This window comes from Mobula birostris, chromosome 1 (genome assembly GCF_030028105.1).
Source record: "Mobula birostris isolate sMobBir1 chromosome 1, sMobBir1.hap1, whole genome shotgun sequence".
In the NCBI taxonomy this organism is placed as follows: domain Eukaryota; kingdom Metazoa; phylum Chordata; class Chondrichthyes; order Myliobatiformes; family Myliobatidae; genus Mobula; species Mobula birostris.
Genome location: NC_092370.1, coordinates 4263416 through 4282312, shown reverse-complemented (window position 1 = coordinate 4282312; position 18897 = coordinate 4263416). Strand labels below are relative to the sequence as shown.

Genomic DNA, 18897 nt, shown 5'->3' with positions numbered 1-18897 from the left:
TCTACCATTGTAACTACACAGGAAGACTAAATGAATAGGACTGTGCAAAAGTCTTAGGCATATAATTGAGAAAATCTGCAGATGCTGGAAATCCAGACAACACACACACAAAATGCTGGAGGAACTCTGCAGGCCAGGCAGCATCTGTGGAAAAGAGTACAGTCAATGATTTGGGCCTAGACCCTTCAGCAGGCATACATATAGATAGGGTGCCTGACTTCTGCACAGTCCTCTACGTGTTACTGTTAATCATTGAAATTGTTCATTTCTGACTCGCCGGGGGAAGGGAGAGAATCAGTGTTTGGATGTGGAACGGATGTTTCCTATAGTGGGGTAATCTGGGGGTAACCTAGGACCAGAGGGGGACAGCTTCAGAATTAATGGACAGAGATGAGGAAAGATTTCTTAGCCAGAGGGTGTTGAATCTATGGAATTCATTGTCACAGGTGGCTGTGGAGGACAAGTGATTTGGTGTATTTAAGGCAGAGGTTGATAGGTTCGTGATTAATCAGGGTGTTGAAGGTTATGGGGAGAAGACAAGAGAATGGGGTTGAGAGGGGTACTAAATCAACCAGGATCAAATGATAGGAGCAGAATTTGCCCATCAACTCTGCTCTATGTCTTGTGGACTGATCTCAGAAACAGAGCCTGAAAACAAGGGATTGCTTATTTTAATGTTGTTGCCAAATTTAAGCTCTGGTTTCCCTCTTTCTCTCAGGAGTAAGTGGAAACTTAGTCATGTACCAAGATTCACCACTTCACACTTGGCTACTTTACAATTATTACGTTATTTTATCAATGATAAATGATAGATGCTGCCATTTTGAGATTCCGTTTTGAGGTTTCAAAAGGCAATGCCGCAAAAAAACAGCAACCTCATTAAGGACCTCATCACCCAGGACATGCACTCTTCTCATTGCTACCATCAAGGAGGAGGTACAGGAGCTTGAAGGCACATGCTGAATGTTACAGAAACAATTTCCTTCCCTCTGCCATCAGATTTCTCAATGGACACTGAACTCATAGACACTGTCTCAGTATTGTTTTCCTTTTTGCACGAATAGAATTGACTTTCTTACTTACATCCTTCATATACATGAGGAGTAAAAACCTTTATGTTACATCTCTGTCTAAATGTGCAATTTATAATAAATAATATGTACAACAGGATAGTCAATATAACCTAGAAATACAGTTGTGTCAGTATGAACTAAGCAGTCTGATGGCCTGGTGGAAGAAGCTGTCCCAGAGCCTGTTGGTCCTGGCTTTTATGCTGTGATACCGTTTCCCAGATGGTAGCAGCTGGAACAGTTTGTGGTTGGGATGACTCGGGTCCCCAATGATCCTTCGGGCCCTTTTTACACACCTGTCTTTGTAAATGTCCTGAATAGTGGGAAGTTCACAACTACAGATGCGCTGGGCTGTCCGCACCACTCTCTGCAGAGTCCTGTGATTGAGGGAAGTACAGTTCCCATACCAGGCAGTGATGCAGCCAGTCAGAATGCTGTCAATCGTGCCCCTGGAGAAAGTTCTCAGGATTTGGGGACTCATGCCAAATTTCACCCATCTGAGGTGAAAGAGGCGCTGTTGTACCTTTTTCACTACACAGCCAGTATGTACAGACCATGTGAGATCCTTAGTGATGTGTATGCCAAGGAACCTAAAGCTGTCCACCTTCTCAACCCCAGATCCATTGATGTCAATAGGGGTTAGCCTGTCTCCATTCCTCCTGTAGTCCACAACCAGCTCCTTTGTTTTTGCGACATTGAGGAGAGATTGTTTTCTTAACACCACTGTGTCAGGATGATGACTTCTTCTCTGTAGGCTGCCTCGTTATTATTTGAGACTAGGCCAATCAGTGTAGTGTCATCAGCAAATTTAATCAGCAGATGGGAGCTGTGGATGACGACACAGTCCTGGGTATACAGAGAGTAAAGGAGGGGACTTAGGACACAGCCCTGAGGGACAGAGGTGAGGGAGCCCATTCTTACCATCTGCCGGCAATCTGACAGGAAGTCCAGGATCCAGCTACACAAGGCAGGGTGAAGGGTAAAAAATTATTTTTTTATCTATATTTCTTGATTTGCAATGTACTGCTACCACAAAACAACACATTTCATGACATACACTGGTGATTTTAAGCCTGATTTTGATTTTCAAATGATAGTACCATATTATATTTTGTCTGTGCTGTAACTTCCTGTTAGCTTTAAGATGTAAATGTTATTTTTGCTCCTGAGCCAGAATGGTGAACAGTGGTTAACCTCCAGTTCCTGTGGAGTGTTTACCTACTTTTGCCAGTCTCAGTAAAGAAACCCCACTTTATGTTGCTGCTGATTTGTGTACTGATACCATATCCTCTCACCTGAGTTAATCTCTTGCATTATTGGGGTTCTTTTGGAGCCCAGGTTCCTCAAGGTGGTCTAATTCAAAATTACAAGACATAGGATCCATAGTGATTCAGTAATTTAGATTCCAAATGGGCTTGCCTGTGGAAGACCGAGGCAGTGGTTCAGGGGTCTTATTCTGGCTGGAGGTCTGTAACCAGTGGTGTTCTGTAGGGATTGGTGCCAGAGCCTCAAAGTGATGTAGATGGGTGGGTTAGCAAGTTTCCAGATGAATTGAAGATTAGTCCTGATGGAGGATTTCCCCCTCCCACCTTATCTTTCCCCTCCTTTCCAGTCTTGAAGAAGGGTCTCACCCCCTATCACTGCTGCCTTCCTCCTTTCCCTACCCTTCTGAACCACAGGGTCAGACTCTGTGCTAGAGGCACGGCCACTTTTGCTTCCCCCAGTTAGGCTGCCCCCCCAACAGTACTCGAACAAGAGTACTTATTGTACTTAAGGGGTACAGCTACAGGGGTACTCTCTAGTATCTGACTCCTGCCCTTCTCTCTCCTGACTGTTACCCACTTACCTGTCTCCCCAGGCCCTGGTGTGACTACCTGTCTATAGCTCTTCTCTATCACTTCCACACTTTCCCTGACCAGACGAAGGTCATCGAGATGCATCTCCAGTTCCCTAACGTGGTCCCGAAGGAGCTGCAGCTCGACAGACCTGGCGCAGTTGTGGCCGTCTGGGAGGCTAGGAGTCTCCCAGACATCCCACATCTGACACCCAGTACAGAACACCGGCCTCACAGACATACCTCCTGTTTCTATTCCTCACAGGTAACTTGCCTCGCCTTGACCCGTTATCGCCGAAGCCTGAATGAGCCAAAGCCCTCCCACTCTGCCTCATATCACTCCATCAATGACTGCTCCACTAGGCAGTGTCTCCCTTTTATCCCTGAACCTTCCCTGCTATTTAACTCATGATTGATGCTCTGGTTATAGCCGCTGATAGGTCATGTACAATGGACTAACGCTCTCAATTTATTATCCCTCTCAAACGGAATATTCCTACACTATTTCAATGGCTTTGTGGTTTGATGTTTTGTATTCTGAGCTTTTTTTGCTCATTTTTTTGCTGTTTGCATGATTTGTTCTTTTTTTCTTGCACGTTGGGTGTTTGATGTTTTCTTTGAACGGGTTCTTTGTTTCGTGGCTCTCTGTGGGAAAACTGCTCTCAGGGTTGTATACTACATACATACTTTGGCAACAAATGTACTTTGAATCTTTCAATCAATCCTATTCTTCTGCCTTCTCTCATAACCTTTGACACCCTGAATAATCAAGATCCTATCAACCTCTGCTTTAAATATAACCAATGACCTGGCCTCCATAGATGCCTGTGGCAACGACTTCCACAGATTCACCACCCTCTGGCTAAAGAAATTCCTCTTCATTTGTTCTGAATGGATGCCTCTCTACTGTGGGGCTGTACCCTCTAATCCTTGATTTACCCACCGTAGGAAACATCTCCTCCATATCCACATCTAGGGCTTTCAATACTTGATAGGTTTCAATGAGCTACCCCCCCACACCCCCACCCCGTTCTTCTGAACTCCTGTGTGTATGGGCCTAGAGCTGTCAAACACTATGTGGGGTAAGTGTTTTTTTTTTACAAATTAAGAGTGTCAGATCATTGGTGTAGTACTGGATGCAGTTATAATTGTGGCACCTGTAGCTCAGCAGACACATGAATATCCAGGGACAGGGGTGGGGGGAATATGGATCACGTACAGGCAGAAGAGACAATGTATTGTGTGTTAAGCACAGAGATGGTGTAGTACTGTTCTGGAAAATCAGATTAAATAACAAATGTTGCAACACTCGATGTTTCAAGGAATATGAGATATTTTTCTTTTGAAATCTGATGATTCTTCCTTTTTGAATCTTTTTTAAATGTTCTATTGCACATAGTCTTTTCCAATATTAAGCCACAGAATTCCAAGAATGTGTATTGGCTCACTTTTGAATATGGAAATATTGTTCAAACAATTTGTAATCAGCATTGAGCTTAAGTGGAGATCCAGAGCGGGACAGGCTTTCGGGGGCAATGAGCAGCAACTCACCTACTCAACCTGAGCCTAGTCGCACGGCAAATCACAATGACTGATTAAGTTACTACCCAGTATGCATTTGGATTGAGGGTGGGAACCAGAACACCCAAAGGAAACATACAAACCCCTTAAAGACGGTTTTGGAATTGAAGTTCAAACTTCGATACCCCGAGCTTTGACAGCGTTGCGCTGTCCACTGTGGTGCCGAGGCACCTCTTCATTGTAGAACCTCGTGCAAGGATGCTAGTTTCCAGTAGCATAATTCACTGAGCAAAATGACACTCGTATTGTCATGCTGACCACAGTGCTTACCCAATTGTAATACCTACCATTACAGTGGCTGTTTCCTTTGCCACTTCTGATTTCACTTCCAGCCTAATTACAGGCATATGGCCTAACCCGTATGTCTTCAGAACGCAGGAGGAAGCCGGGACATCTGAAAACCATGCGGTCACAGCGACAACGTACAAACTCCTTACAGACAGCGCTAATAATTGAATCTGGGTTGCTGGTGCTGTAATAAATAATGCTAGTTGCAATGCTACTGTGCCACCCAAATTCTGACAGCCTTCCTAGTTGAGCTGCCAATCGAAAGTGCTAATCATACACATGAGATTTTGCAGATGCTGAAAATTCAGAGCAACACCCAACATTGGAAGAGTTCAGTAGGTCAGGCAGCATCAATGGAAATTAATTAGCAGTCAATGTTTCAGGCTGAGAGCTGCTGAAGGATCTTGGTCTGAAGTGTTAACTGTTTATCCCTTTCTATAGACGCTAGCTGACCTGCTGAGTTTCTCCAGTATCTTATGTGTGTTACATTGAATTGAAAGTGCTGCTGCCCTGTGTAGAAGTCCTCTTGCTAAATCTTTTGGGCCAAATAATTCCAGTCTTCTCAAGAACAGCGTGTGTTAAACATGTTCTGCTAGCTTGGGTCCTGAGTGCTGGAGATAAAACGAACTCTTCCCAAGGACTGATTCCCTACCCACAGTAATTAACAGATTAATACCCAATTAAATCTTCATTGGAAGAATGAGGGGGGATCTCATTGAAATTTATTGAATATTGAAAGGCCTAGATAAGTGGGTGTGGAGAGGATGTTTTCTATAGTGGAGAGTCACAGCCTCAATAGAGGGATGCCCATTTAGAACAGATGAGGAGGAGGTTTAGTCAGAAGGTGGTGAATCTGTGGAATTCATTGCCACAGATGGCTGTCAAGTCAGTGGGTTTACTTAAAGTGGAGTCAAGTTCAAGTTTATTGTCATCTGGCTGTTTATTAGCCTCACAGCCTGAGGGAAGAAGCTGCTACCCAGTCTGGCAGTCCCAATCCCGATGCCCCTGCACCTCCTTCCTGGTGGTCGTGGGTCAGAGAGATTGTGGGATGGGTGGTAGGGATCCTCAATAATGCTTCAGGCCCCCTCATCTGCAACACTCCCGGTAAATGTCCCAAATAGTGTGGAGTGAGAGCCTGGTGATCCTCTCGCCGGATTTTTACTGTCCTCTACAGGGAACAGGGAATGAACCAACTGCCAGATTCCATGAGGTGTTTTACCCAGTCATGTATATAATTAACTTACAAAAAATGGAGCAAAATAATTTGTTGTTATTTTACAATAGAGTCTAACCCTTGAAGATATATTTTCTGCAAGGAATATTTGTGAATTAGCTTAAATGAGGCTAAATGTATTTTAAAGTCTGTGGTAGCTTGGGGTAACATCTGGTCTGGCATGTCAGTCCGCACAGCAGAGGTTTCTGGTTCTGATGTTTCCGGTTGAACATTCCAAGATCAAACTAGCACTAAGCTATCCCCTTATTACATATTCGAGCTTGAGTCAGCACTATTGATTTGCATTCGTAGTGGTACAACTTGTGTCCTGTTCCTCCAAGTGTCATTAAATAGAATCTCTAAGTAAGCAATACTCTATAATTATTGTGACATGGAAGACAGTCCAGCCCAGTGGGTCCCTGACAGCATTCCTCATTCCACTCCTACCCTGTGTATCTGCAAGTCATCATCTCATGCACGCCCTTCAACTGCCTTCGTCAGCATGGGGTGGTTTACAGTGGTCATTTCCCCACAGTACATCGTTGGGGTGTGGTAGGAGACCAGAGACACCTCTGCATTACGGAGGTAGTGTGCACGTTGTATGCCGACTCTGTGGGGTCAAACCCAGATTCCAGACCTACATAGGCATGCTCCCACAGTGGTTTTATCCATTGTTTTTAAAATGCTTTTGTCAATGGTCCTCATTCCAGAGTCTTGAAAACCAAAATCTCATAATATTAATCTGTTCATACAGCCAATGTGATTCCAAGTGCTGTACAATGTATAAAGTGTAAATGTGAAAATAAAAGGCAAAAAAGATGTTAGTTAAAAGCAAGGTTAAATGGATTTTGAGCTCGTGTTTAAAGTGTCAACTGAGTCTGCATCCCTTGTAGTTTTAGGTATTGAATTCCTCATTTCTGGAGTGTACTGTAGTTCAGAAAAGCTGAGCTGCTGATTATCTTTTGAGGGAAATATAAGTTAGAGACTGGCGGAAGACCTGAAAAAACTCGAGAGATTTGATTAGTGATGATCATCTTGGCACCTCGGTAGGTCAAATGTAGAGAGACAGTACACTGTTAAATGCAAGACCCTGAACAGTATTAATGAACAGAGGGATCTTAGGAGTCCAAGTTCATCGCTCCCTGAAAGAAACTGCACAGATTGATAGAGTGGTTAAGAGGGCAAATGTCATGCTTCTCTTTATTAGTCGACGCATTGAATTGAAAAGTTGGGAGGTTAAGTTGCAGCTTTATAAAACTCGAGTTAGGCCACATCTGGAGTGCTTTATACAGTTCTGGTCACCGTAAGACATAGAGCGGAAATAGGCCATTCAACCCATCGAGTCCACTCTGCAATTCCATCATGGCTGATCAAGAATTCCACTCAACTCCATACAACTGTCCTCTCACCATATCCTTTGATGCCCTGACTAATCAAGAAACTATCAACTTCTGCCTTAAAGATACCCACAGACTTGGCCTCTACCACAATCCATGGTAGAGCATTCCACAGATTTACTACTCTCTGCCTAAAAAAATTCCTCCTTACCTCTTTTCTAAAGGGTCGCCCTCAATTTTGAGGCTGTGCCTTGTAGTTCTGCGTAGCCACATCTAGTCCTTTCAACATTCGGAAGGTTTCAATGAGATCCCCATACATTCTTCTCAATTCCAGTGAGTACAGGACCAAAGCTGCCAGGTGCTCCTCATATGTTAACCCCTTCATTCCCAGAATCATCCTTGAAAACCACCTCTGATTCTCTATAATGACAACACATCAGGGAGTGAAAAACTGTAGACGATACTCCAAATGCAGCCTGACTTTTGTCTTATAAAGGCTCAGCATTATCTCCTTGCATTTATATTCTATTCCCCTTTATTCCCCTTGAAATAAATGCTAACATTGCACTTTTCTTCTTTACCATAGACACAACCTGTAAATTAACCTTCTGGGAGACTTACACAAGAATGCCTAAGTCCCTCTGCACCTCTGTTGTTTAAACCTTCTCTCCATTTAGATAATAGTCTCCTATTGTTCATTCTACCAAAATGCATTATCATACATTTCCCAACAGTGTATTCCATCTGCCACATTTTTGCCCATTCCTCCAATTTGTCTAAGTCCTGCTGTAATCGCATTGCTTCCTCAGCACTATCTACCCCTCCACCTATTCATATCATCCACAAACTTTGCCACAAAGCCATGAATTCCACTATCTAAATCATTGACAAACAATGTGAAAAGAAGCAGTCCGAATACTGACCGCCGAGGACACCACCAGTCACTGCCAGACAACCAGATAAAGCCCCTTCTATTCCCTCTTGCTGCCTAATGTGTGTCAGCCATCCTGCTATCCATGCCAGTATCTTTCCTGTAACATCATAGGATTTTGAGCAGTGTCATGTGTGCGCATGATCAAATGCCTTCTGAAAATTTAAGTAAATGACACCCACTTCCTCTCCTTTGTCCAAACTGTTTGTTACTTTAAAGAACTCTAACAGATTTGTCAGGAAAGATTTCCCTTTACAGAAACTATGCTGACACTGACTTATTTTATCATTAGTCTGCAAGTACCCCAACACCGCTTCCTTAATAACAAACAGAATTACAACACTTTCCCAACCACTGGCATTAGGCTAACTGGCCTATAATTTCCTTTCTTTTGCCTTCCTCACTTCAAAAGGAGTGACATTATTTTCAATCTTTCAGTCTTCTGGGACCATGCCAGAATTAAGTGATTATTGAAAGTTCATTACTAATCCATCAGTGATCTCTTCAGCAACCTCTGTCAGGACTCTGGGATGTAGTCCATCTACCCCAGGTGAATTGGATCCAAGATTATGTGATCGGACGGCCTGGAGGGAGCTGTACATGGTGTCTGAGCCCATGCTTGTATAAAGGGATGGTGCGGAGGGAGCATCACTCTGTGTCTGACCCTTGGAGTGTATAATAGGATGATGCGGTGGGAATTTCACCCTGTGTTTGACCCTGAGAGTGTCTGGTGGAACGGTGGGGCTTCACACGGTGTTTGACCCTGATAATGTGTGATGGGATTGTACAGAGGGAGCTTCACTTTGTACCTGACTGGGGAGTGTGTGACGGGACGTTGCAGCCGGAGCTTCAAACCGTGTCTCATCCGGCGAGTGTGTGAAGGGACGATGTGGAGGAAGCTTCTCCCTGTATCTGATGGATCAAAGTGGACAGAGCTTCATCTTGTGTCTGACTCGGAGAGTGTGTGACTGGAAAGTGTGGTGGGAGCTTCTCTCTGTGTCTGACGCCAGGAGTGTGTGGTTGGACAATGTGAAAGAAGTTTCACCCTGTCTCTGACCCAGGAAGTGAGTGATGCATCATCAATGGGGACGGAAGAGGTTCCAGAGGATTGGACAGCCCAGGAAATTATAGACCAGTCAGTCTTACCTCAGTGGTTGGTAAGTTGATGGAGAAGATCCTGAGAGGCAAGATTTATGAACATTTGCAGAGGTATAATATGATTAGGAGTAGTCAGCATGGCTTTGTCAAGGGCAGGTCGTGCCTTACAAGCCTGATTGAATTTTTTGAGGATGTGCTAAACACATTGAAGAAAGAGCAGTAGATGTTGTGAATATGGATTTCAGCAAGGCATTTGGTAAGGTGGCCCATGCAAGGCTTTTTGAGAAGTTAAGGAGGCATGGGATCCATGAGGACATTGCTTTGTGGATCCAGAACTGGCTTGCCCACAGAAGGCAAAGAGTGGTTGTAGACTAGTCATATTCTACATTACACATCAAAGTTGCTGATGAACGCAGCAGGCCAGGCAGTATCTTTAGGAAGAGGTACAGTCGACGTTTCGGCCTGAAACGTCGACTGTACCTCTTCCTAGAGATGCTGCCTGGCCTGCTGCGTTCACCAGCAACTTTGATGTGTGTTGCTTGAATTTCCAGCATCTGCAGAATTCCCCGTGTTTGGGTTTTCATATTCTGCATGTAGGCCGGTGACCAGTGTGCCTCGGATCTGTTCTGGGACCCTTACTCTTTGTGATTTTTATAAATGATCTGGATGAGGAAGTGGAGGGATGGGTTAGTAAATTTGCTGATGATACAAAGGTTGGAGGTGTTGTGGATAGTGTGGAGAGCTGTCAGAGGTTACAGTGGGACATTGGTAGGATGCAAAACTGGGCTGAGAAGTGGCAGATGGAATTCAACCCAGATAAGTGTGAAGTGGTTCATTTTGGTAGGACAAATATGATGGCAGAATATAGTATTAATGGTAAGACTCTTGGCAGTGTGGAGGATCAGAGGGATCTTGGGGTCCGAGTCCATAGGAGCTGTGCAGGTTAACTCTGTGGTTAAGAAGGCATACAGTGCATTGGCCTTCATCAATTGTGGAACTGAATTTAGGAGCCGAGGGGTAATGTTGCAGCAAAATAGGACTCTGGTCAGACCCCACTTGGAGTACTGTACTCAGTTCTGGTCGCCTCACTACAGGAAGGATGTGGAAACCATAGAAAGGGTGCAGAGGAGATTTACAAGGATGTTGCCTGGATTGGGGAGCATGCCTTATGAGAATAGGTTGAGTGAACTCGGCCTTTTCTCCTTGGAGCGACGGAGGATGAGAGGTGACCTGATAGAGGTGTATACAATGATGAGAGGCATTGATCATGTGAATAGTCAGAGGCTTTTTCCCAGGGCTGAAATTGTTGCCACAAGAGGACACAGGTTTAAGGTGCTGGGGTGTAGGTACAGAGGAGACATCAGGGATAAGTTTTTTACTCAGAGGTGGCGGAGGTGGATACGATAGGGCCTTTTAAGAGACCCCTGGACAGGTACATGGAGTTTAGTAAAATAGAGGGCTATAGGTAAGCCTAGTAATTTCTAAGGTAGGGACATGTTTGGCACAACTCTGAGGGCCGAAGGGCCTGTATTGTGCTATAGGTTTTCTATGTTTCTAAGAAGTCCTGAGAGCTCGAGCAGCATTATAAACCGAAGTGATTCTGGGGTGTAGTCCAGTCCCAGACCATTGAGACTTTTTAAAAACAAGTAAGAGAACTTTTAAAATCAATTTTAAAAGATGCAGGAAGTCAATTCAGAGTAGCTCGGATGGGAATGATGTGTTCCTTCTCCTGGTTTTGGTTAAAAGTTTAACAGCAGCGTTCTGAATGAGTTAGTTTGTCAATAGATTGCTTTGGAAGTCCAGTTAAAAGTGCACTGTAATAATCTAGTCTAGTCGGTATAAAAGCGCGAATAGGCTTATCAGCATCAATACATGACAGAAACAGGTGTACCTTTGTAATATTTATTAATCTGGGTTGACATTGGTACTACAGTAATTAGATTGGTTGTCTTTGGGACATTAAACCTTGACAGTCTGTCTTGGATTTTTTTTTTCAAGAGCTGGGGAGTTATTCCTGGTGTTCTAGGCAACGCCAATCCCTCACTCAATATTACTAACAAAAATGATCTAGCTATGAATATGTTGCTGCTTATGGGAGCCAGTTCTGTGGGAAATTTCCAGAGTTTAGAACTGTTTTTGTTGAGAGGTAACAAGTGTATCCTCCAAAGTTGTGTCAGTGAAAATGAAAAACTATAGGTCAGTCTGCCTGAATCTGTAAATAACAATTAGTAACTGGGTACCTGGCAAATAAGCTTAGACAGAGGCAGAGTGAATTGGTAAAAGGACCGTCATGATTGATTGATTTATTTAGAGGTACAATGCAGAGCAGACCCTTGCAACCCAAATGAACCACATTACCCAGCTACCAACCTAGCCTAATCACAGGACAACTTGGGTACTAACTGGTACACCTTTGGACTGTGGGAGGAAACCAGAGAACCCAAAGGAAACCCATGCAGTTAACAGAGAGAGCGTACAAACTCCTTACAGATGGATGCCAGAATTGCAGTGATCTGTAACAGCACAGTGCTAACCACTATGCTACAGTGGCATCCCATTTTTGACATCTAGATTGTTTTGAAGTTGAAATTAGCTCAATCATTAGTAAGTATTTGGATAATTGGAAGACCTTTGATAGAATGACAGATAAGGTTAATTAAACCTCAATCATACATTAATGTTTAATAATAGGCAAAAACCATAGAAATAAAAGCAACACACAAAATGCTGGAGGAACTCGGCAGGCCAAGCAGCATCCATGGAAAAGAGTAAACAAGTAGTGCAAGAAGTTTTTTCTTAAAAAAGGAAGTGTTTGGTAAGAAATCTGGTGGAGGGATAGAAGCTGTTGAGTGTGCATCTTCAGGCTCTTGTACCTGTTTCCTGCAGCAATAAGAGGGCATGTCCTGGGTGATGGGAGTCTTTAATGATGGGTGACACCTTTTGAAGGTGGCCTTGATGCTGGGAAGACCAGTGCCCACGATGGAGCTGGCTGAGTTTACAATTTTCTGCAGTTTTTCTGAGTGCAGTGGCCCCTCCATATCAGACAGTGATGCAACCCGTTTGAAAGCTCTCCAAGCAATATGCAGTTACAGCAAGCATTTGGCACGACAAATGACAACGTTGGCATAATTACAGCTAGGTTCTCTATTTCCTCACTTGTAGATCCCAGTCAGTTCAGATTGGCAACATCTCCATAATCTTCATTAGCATAGATGCACCACAAGGCTGCGTTCTTATCCCCCTGCTCCACTTGCTTTACACCTGTAACTGAGGCTAAGCACAGCTTCAATGCCATATTCAGGTTTACTGATGACACCACTGACATAGACTGATTCAAAGGTGGTGATGAATCTACATATAGGGGGGAGATTGAAAATCTGGTTGAGTGGTGTCACAACATCATCAATGAGCAACGCCAAGAAGCTGATTATTGACTTCAAGAGTAGGAAACTGGAGTCCATGAGACATTCCTCATCAGGAGATCAGAGGTGGAGAGGGTCAGCAACTTCAGATTTCTCAGTGTTAGACCTGTCCTGGGCCCGGCACAATGCTGCCGTTACGAAGAAAGCACAGCAGCGCCTCCACTTCCTTAGAAGTTTGTGAAGGTTTGGCATGAAATCTAAAACTTTGATAAACTTCTATAGATGTGTGGTGGAGAGTACGTTGGTTGCCTCACAGTCTGGCATAGAAACACCTTGTACGAAAAAGCCTACAAAAAGTAGTGGATATGGCCCAGCCCTTCCTACCATTGAGCACACTACACGGAGTGCTATTGCATGAAAGAGCATCCATCACCAGGGACCCCACCACCCAAGTTCTCTTCTCACTGCTGCCATCAGGAAGGATGTACAGGAGCCTCAGGACTCACCACCACCAGGTTCAGGAACAATTATTACCCCTCAATCATTAGATTCTTCAACCAAAGGGGATAACTTCACTCAACTTCACTTGCCCCATCACTGAACTGTTCCTGCAACCTATGGACTCTTCATCTTGTGTTCTTTATTTATAACCTATTATTATTATTTTTTAAATTTTTTTGTATTTGCATAATTTGTCTTTTGCACATAGATTGACTGTCCTTTTTTGTGTGGTCTTTCATTGATTCTATTGTGTATCTTCTATAAATGCCTGCAAGGAAATGAATCTTAGGTTTGTGTATGGTGGCGTGTATGTAATTTGATAAATGTACTTTGAACGTTAGTTGAATGTTTCATCCCCGGTGCAGTACCTTGCTTTGTCACTTATTTTCTCCTGCCCTACTGCAGTGTATCCTTGGTGGGTGCTATGTTTTGTTTAGCTGCTGTTTTGCCTTTTCAAGAGGATTGCTAAAACCTTTAATTTTTCCCTTGCAGAAAACAAGATGGTGGACCGCTTGGCAAACAGTGAGGCAAATGCTCGGCGCATTGGCATGGTGGAGAGCTGCTTTGGAGCAGCTGGGCAGCCCCTAACCATACCAGGTCGGGTACTCATAGGTGAGGGAGTTCTTACAAAGCTCTGTCGGAAGAAGCCGAAAGCCAGGCAGTTTTTCTTGTTCAACGACATCCTTGTCTACGGTAATATTGTCATCCAAAAGAAGAGATATAACAAGCAGCATATTATTCCTTTGGAAAACGTTACCATTGATTCCATTGAAGATGATGGTGATCTGCGTAATGGCTGGCTCATTAAAACTCCAACCAAGTCCTTTGCTGTCTATGCTGCCACAGCTACTGAGAAATCGGAGTGGATGAATCACATCAATAAGTGTGTCACAGATTTGCTGTCAAAAAGTGGAAAAGTGCCCAATAGTGAGCACGCCGCGGTCTGGGTTCCCGATTCTGAGGCAAATATATGCATGCGCTGTCAGAAAGTTAAATTCACCCCGGTCAGCCGTCGACATCACTGCCGCAAATGTGGATTTGTTGTGTGTGGGCCTTGTTCAGAAAAAAGATTCCTTCTGCCCAGCCAGTCTTCCAAACCAGTGCGTGTGTGCTCTTTCTGTTTTGATATGCTTTCCACTGGACAACTGACTGCAACTCTCCCAAATCGTTCCGAGTTTTACCGCGGATCCCTTCAGTCCCCTAGAAATCTATCTGATGAAGACGACGATGATGACAGCAGCGATTGAAAGTGAAATATCGGCTTTGGTATTTAAGTAAAACTGTTTCTGAGGTCTGTTAACTTCCCTCAATGACTTCTGACTTTAGCCATAAGCTATACCTGCTAACCTTAAAAGAAATCTTGTGCCTAAAACTTCAATATACTAATGATATTTGCTCTTCTGCAGGGATGCATTGCTGAGCGCAAATCAAAATTCATAGGCTGGTTGCAACCATGATCTCTCTAGTTACTTGACTTGCTTACAGTACGTAGAGAATAAATCCGTCATATTCCTCGTGGTTTGTATTCTGTTGTATTTTCCCTCAAGTTTGAAATGAAATATTTTGTCAATAAAAAGCCCTCAATACTGCAAGTTTGAAATTAAATATTGCATAAATTAAAAGAAAACTTAAATACTGCTCAAATGATTTCAGAGGAGTTTGAAATTTGATACAATTGGAATAGGATGTCTAGCAGATTTGTTAAACCAGATATCATTGACTCTTGAATTTTAATATTGCCCAGTTTTTACACACACAAGGATCTGCTTAGTAGTTGTGGTGTGATTCATTATACTGTGCTGCAGTGGAAATCAGCGACTAAGCGATGAATGTCTTCACATTGTGCACTTCAAATTGAGACCCGAACAAGGGAGGTGTTTGTTGAAAATTATTTCTCCCTTCAAAGAAAGTCACCTGTTCCTTGTAGTTTTAAAAGAAACACATTTTAAAGAGCTCAATTGGAAATGGTGAGAAAATTTACAGTCTGCTTTTTTTTCAAGTAATTACAAAACCATTTCATTAAATGTCACTAATTTTCATACAATTACTTTTGAAAATTAATGTTTTAATATTTGATCTTCAATGTTTATAAAATGTTTTTCTTGTAGTTACATTTTAAATTAAACTTTTACTCAAAAAACAATTTATAATGTTCTAGTTCACATTAACAGGATTGCTTCTGTGCACTCGATTTTTCCAGTTGCTCCTGTGCACTTGAGTTTGTTAATTTCTTGAAGGCTTGTTATTATTTAGAATGGGAGAAGGGTTAAAAATTGACTAAACATTGGCTCTTAGTTTGTAGAGTTTTTTCACTCCGTCAGTCTCCCTGCCTTGTTCCTTTCTTTGGCACATCTAATACCTTAGCTGACACTTTGATTTATGTTTGAGCAAAAGTGAATTAATGAACTCTGTTGCCTCTCTGTACTGACTAGCTGAAAAACAGGATAGGAAAATGGGAAATTCACTGACTATCTTCTGTGTTCAGGACCAAACGGTTTGTCACGGTCACTTTTATAATCACAAATTTGAAATACTGAAGTTTGGGTATCAGTGTGATCCTGGTGTGTGTGTCATCCAGATAACTGAAGTGCTCATTGTTGGATTAAACCTCATTAAATTTGAGGGCTTTTAAGAATTTCACTTCAAACATTGATTTGTAAAGTTATGGACTGATCTTGCTTATTAGTAAGATTAATCCCAAGACAAATAGCTAAGAGTGTTAAATACGTGATTGCAAGCTGCATACGATGGAAATCTAATAAAAACAATGCTAAAATTTGCAATTTTAGCACCTCAGGCAGCACCTCTGAAGAAATTTGTGCTTTGAGTTGATAACTTTCATTAGAACTGATGGAAATTACCAGGATGGAACGTTAATTTTCTTTCTCTGTAAAGAGATGCCGACAGTTTTTCTGGTGTATTGTATTTTCTTTAGTTTTTTTGAGCAATTTGATATGGTTTGTAGTTGAGTAATTGGTCAATCTGAAGTTGATAGTTTCTTTAGAGAATGTGGTTTGTCTTGACGTAACCGTAATGCAAAAAAAATCAGATTCGTTGCCCACCAGTGATGTTTTGCGTTTACTTTAAGACAGTCTTGTGCAGATCTGTTCTTTCACTTTTGATTTTTGTAAACAAATTAATTTTTTGAAGTAGCCAAAATCAAATTCATAGTGCTGTCATATTCAGAATGTTTGTGTAACATATGATGCAAGTTTGATAAATGGCTTGTTCAGTAGAAAATATACACTTTTTCTTCCCCAAAAAAACTAACATATGGTAGCTGACTTAATGAGAGAAAACATTTGTTACAAAAGACAATGATAGTGATAGCAGAGTTCCAGTTAATCTCCCAGTGTAGCTCCTACACAACTCTGGTTTGTGTTCAGTGACCTAGATATACTGAAGTCACTATCCATTGTGATACTGCGGCTTTCTTTGTGGTCATGTCAAAGATGCACCTAAACATCATGTCATATCTGTTCAGACCTTATCCATCCTCTTATCTCTGACCAAACCAACCTCGTGATTCACGTTTCTGACCCACCGCTAAACCACTTGTGTTTATGCCTGCTGATTAGACCTTGGGTTGGGGTTTATGGGTTTGGTGATAATTGATTATATTTGTAGCTGGCTGTTGTGAGGAAAAGAAAACGAACGGTATACTCAATTCTTGTGTGCTGGCACGTGCTGAATTCTTGTTTGCTGAAAGATGAAACCTGCCAAGTGCAATTTTTTATGGTTAGAATTAAATTCCTCGAAGTTCCTTTGCCATTACAAAGCTGGGCATATTCCCCTCGTGTTTGTGTTGAGCTAATGTGGCATAACACTGATTTAATGTTTAACTACCCTGTTTTCCTTCCCTTTGTATTTAGTCCGTAATAATGCAAAGAAATTTTTTTAAATATTCCAACTATTCTCCTTTGACACTGCATCACAAGCATTGAATGATCTGCCATTCAATTGGCTCCTTCTCTCTCTGTATTTAACTATACAAATGTGCCTTATTGGGCTTAAATGGGTATATATATCGTGGCTGGACATGAGACAATTTATCCGTGAATGAGATTGATCCTATTAAACTAACTCTGTCTACTTCTGTAAAATGCAGAAATAACCATACACTGAAAATCTTTACTCAGCATGTTCCGATGTACCAATAACCTGCATTTCAACAGTGCTTGTGAACTACATTGCAACGTAGTTCTTGATACCTCTGCATTCGCAGCTACCTTTAGGTGCTCAAGTCTTAATGTGGCACAACTGCACGTCAGCTGAACTTCTAAAGATTACATTGGCCTGCAATTCTGAGAAACAACTTTGTTAGTTGTTTGTGGTGGCTCAGCAAGTGAATTCTATGAATCTGTAGAAAAAGTTCTTTGTATCTTTTGTACAACTCTTAACATGTTCCTTATTGATAAAAACTTGTTACTTCCAGCTACAGTCATCTATTGATTAAACTTTGCAGCAATGAAATATGTCCTCAAATTGAAGTACGAAAATCTTGATTTCTCAAGCTAACATTCTCAGGAAAAATCAGTGCTCAAAGGGCACATATTTTAAGATTTATAAAAACAAAAATGAACTTGATTTCTACTGTCTCTTTTGACTTCTGTCTTACAGATTTGATCTAGAAATTGCTTTAAAATTATTTTGTCAAGCTCTCTTTTTGTACAATATACTTTTTCTCCCCAAGTTTGGCACTTTATTTTTGCTGACAGCAGATTTGTATCTTCAGTAAAGATCTTTTAAGTATAAATGTGATGTCTTGTGTTTTGAAGTTGTTTCTTGCATCTGTCGAAGCTGAGGTTTGCACTATACTGCACTGAGTTGGAAGGTTTCAATGACATCTCTCAACTTTTTAAATACAGTATGAACAACTTATTTACAGTTTAATGATCAAAGAACCTATTCCTTTTTGGATTGTATATGTTGGTGTGAAATGCCTCCAGTTCCTCATTTTCCAAGTTCCAGGTTTAGAGATTTTACTGTTTATTCTTGGTGATGTCTAAACAATATGAAAGGGCTCAGTATTTTGTAACAGATGTATATTTTGTTACATAATATATTGTATTGCTTAACTAAAATTTATTGGATATCAAACACTAATACCAAATTGTTAAAGTAGAAAGCATATTAAATTGCATCTAAAATTGCCCATCTTCATATCTTTATAGTTGTTTTTAGTGTCTCGGTACTCTAAAATAGCAGTGTTTCCAGTTGTACAGTTACCCCGGGACTTTTACTGTCTTTCTTAGAATCATTCCTTTTTTTTCTTATTCTGCAGTACAAGGCACTATGTAACCTGCTCCATCACATTTGAGTTCTGAGAATGAAAACTATTTCCATTGCAAATTATTGGGGACGTGGTGGTGGTGGGGGGGAAACAAATATACCCATGTTGGTTAGGAAAACTGTCTTTAAATTTGTCTTCTAAATGGAACTAATAAACTGATTATAATATTTCTGTATTAGACTTGGTAATTTCTTGCTGCAAACCTGAAACACACATTCTGCATTTTCTTTCTACGTTCAACAGTGCAAAAGCATTTGCAATTGAAATTACTACCCTAATGGATTTTCCAGACCGTAGGACATAGGAGCAGAATTAGGCCATTCAGCCCATCGAGTCTGCCATCTTGGCTGTTTTATTCCTCTCAACACCATTCTCCTGTCTTCTCTCCT

General features: G+C 41.7%; 1 protein-coding gene across 1 annotated transcript in view; it reads left to right on the top strand.

The window, feature by feature from the left end:
• Nucleotides 1–18683, top strand: part of plekhf2 (pleckstrin homology domain containing, family F (with FYVE domain) member 2) — a 40252-nt gene extending 21569 nt beyond the window's left edge. Inside the window, exon 2 of the mRNA XM_072251718.1 lies at nucleotides 13708–18683. Coding sequence (XP_072107819.1) covers nucleotides 13716–14462 — 747 coding nt within the window. The 5' untranslated portion in view covers nucleotides 13708–13715 and the 3' untranslated portion in view covers nucleotides 14463–18683. The remainder of the gene's footprint in view (nucleotides 1–13707) is intronic.
• Nucleotides 18684–18897: the final 214 nt, after the last annotated feature.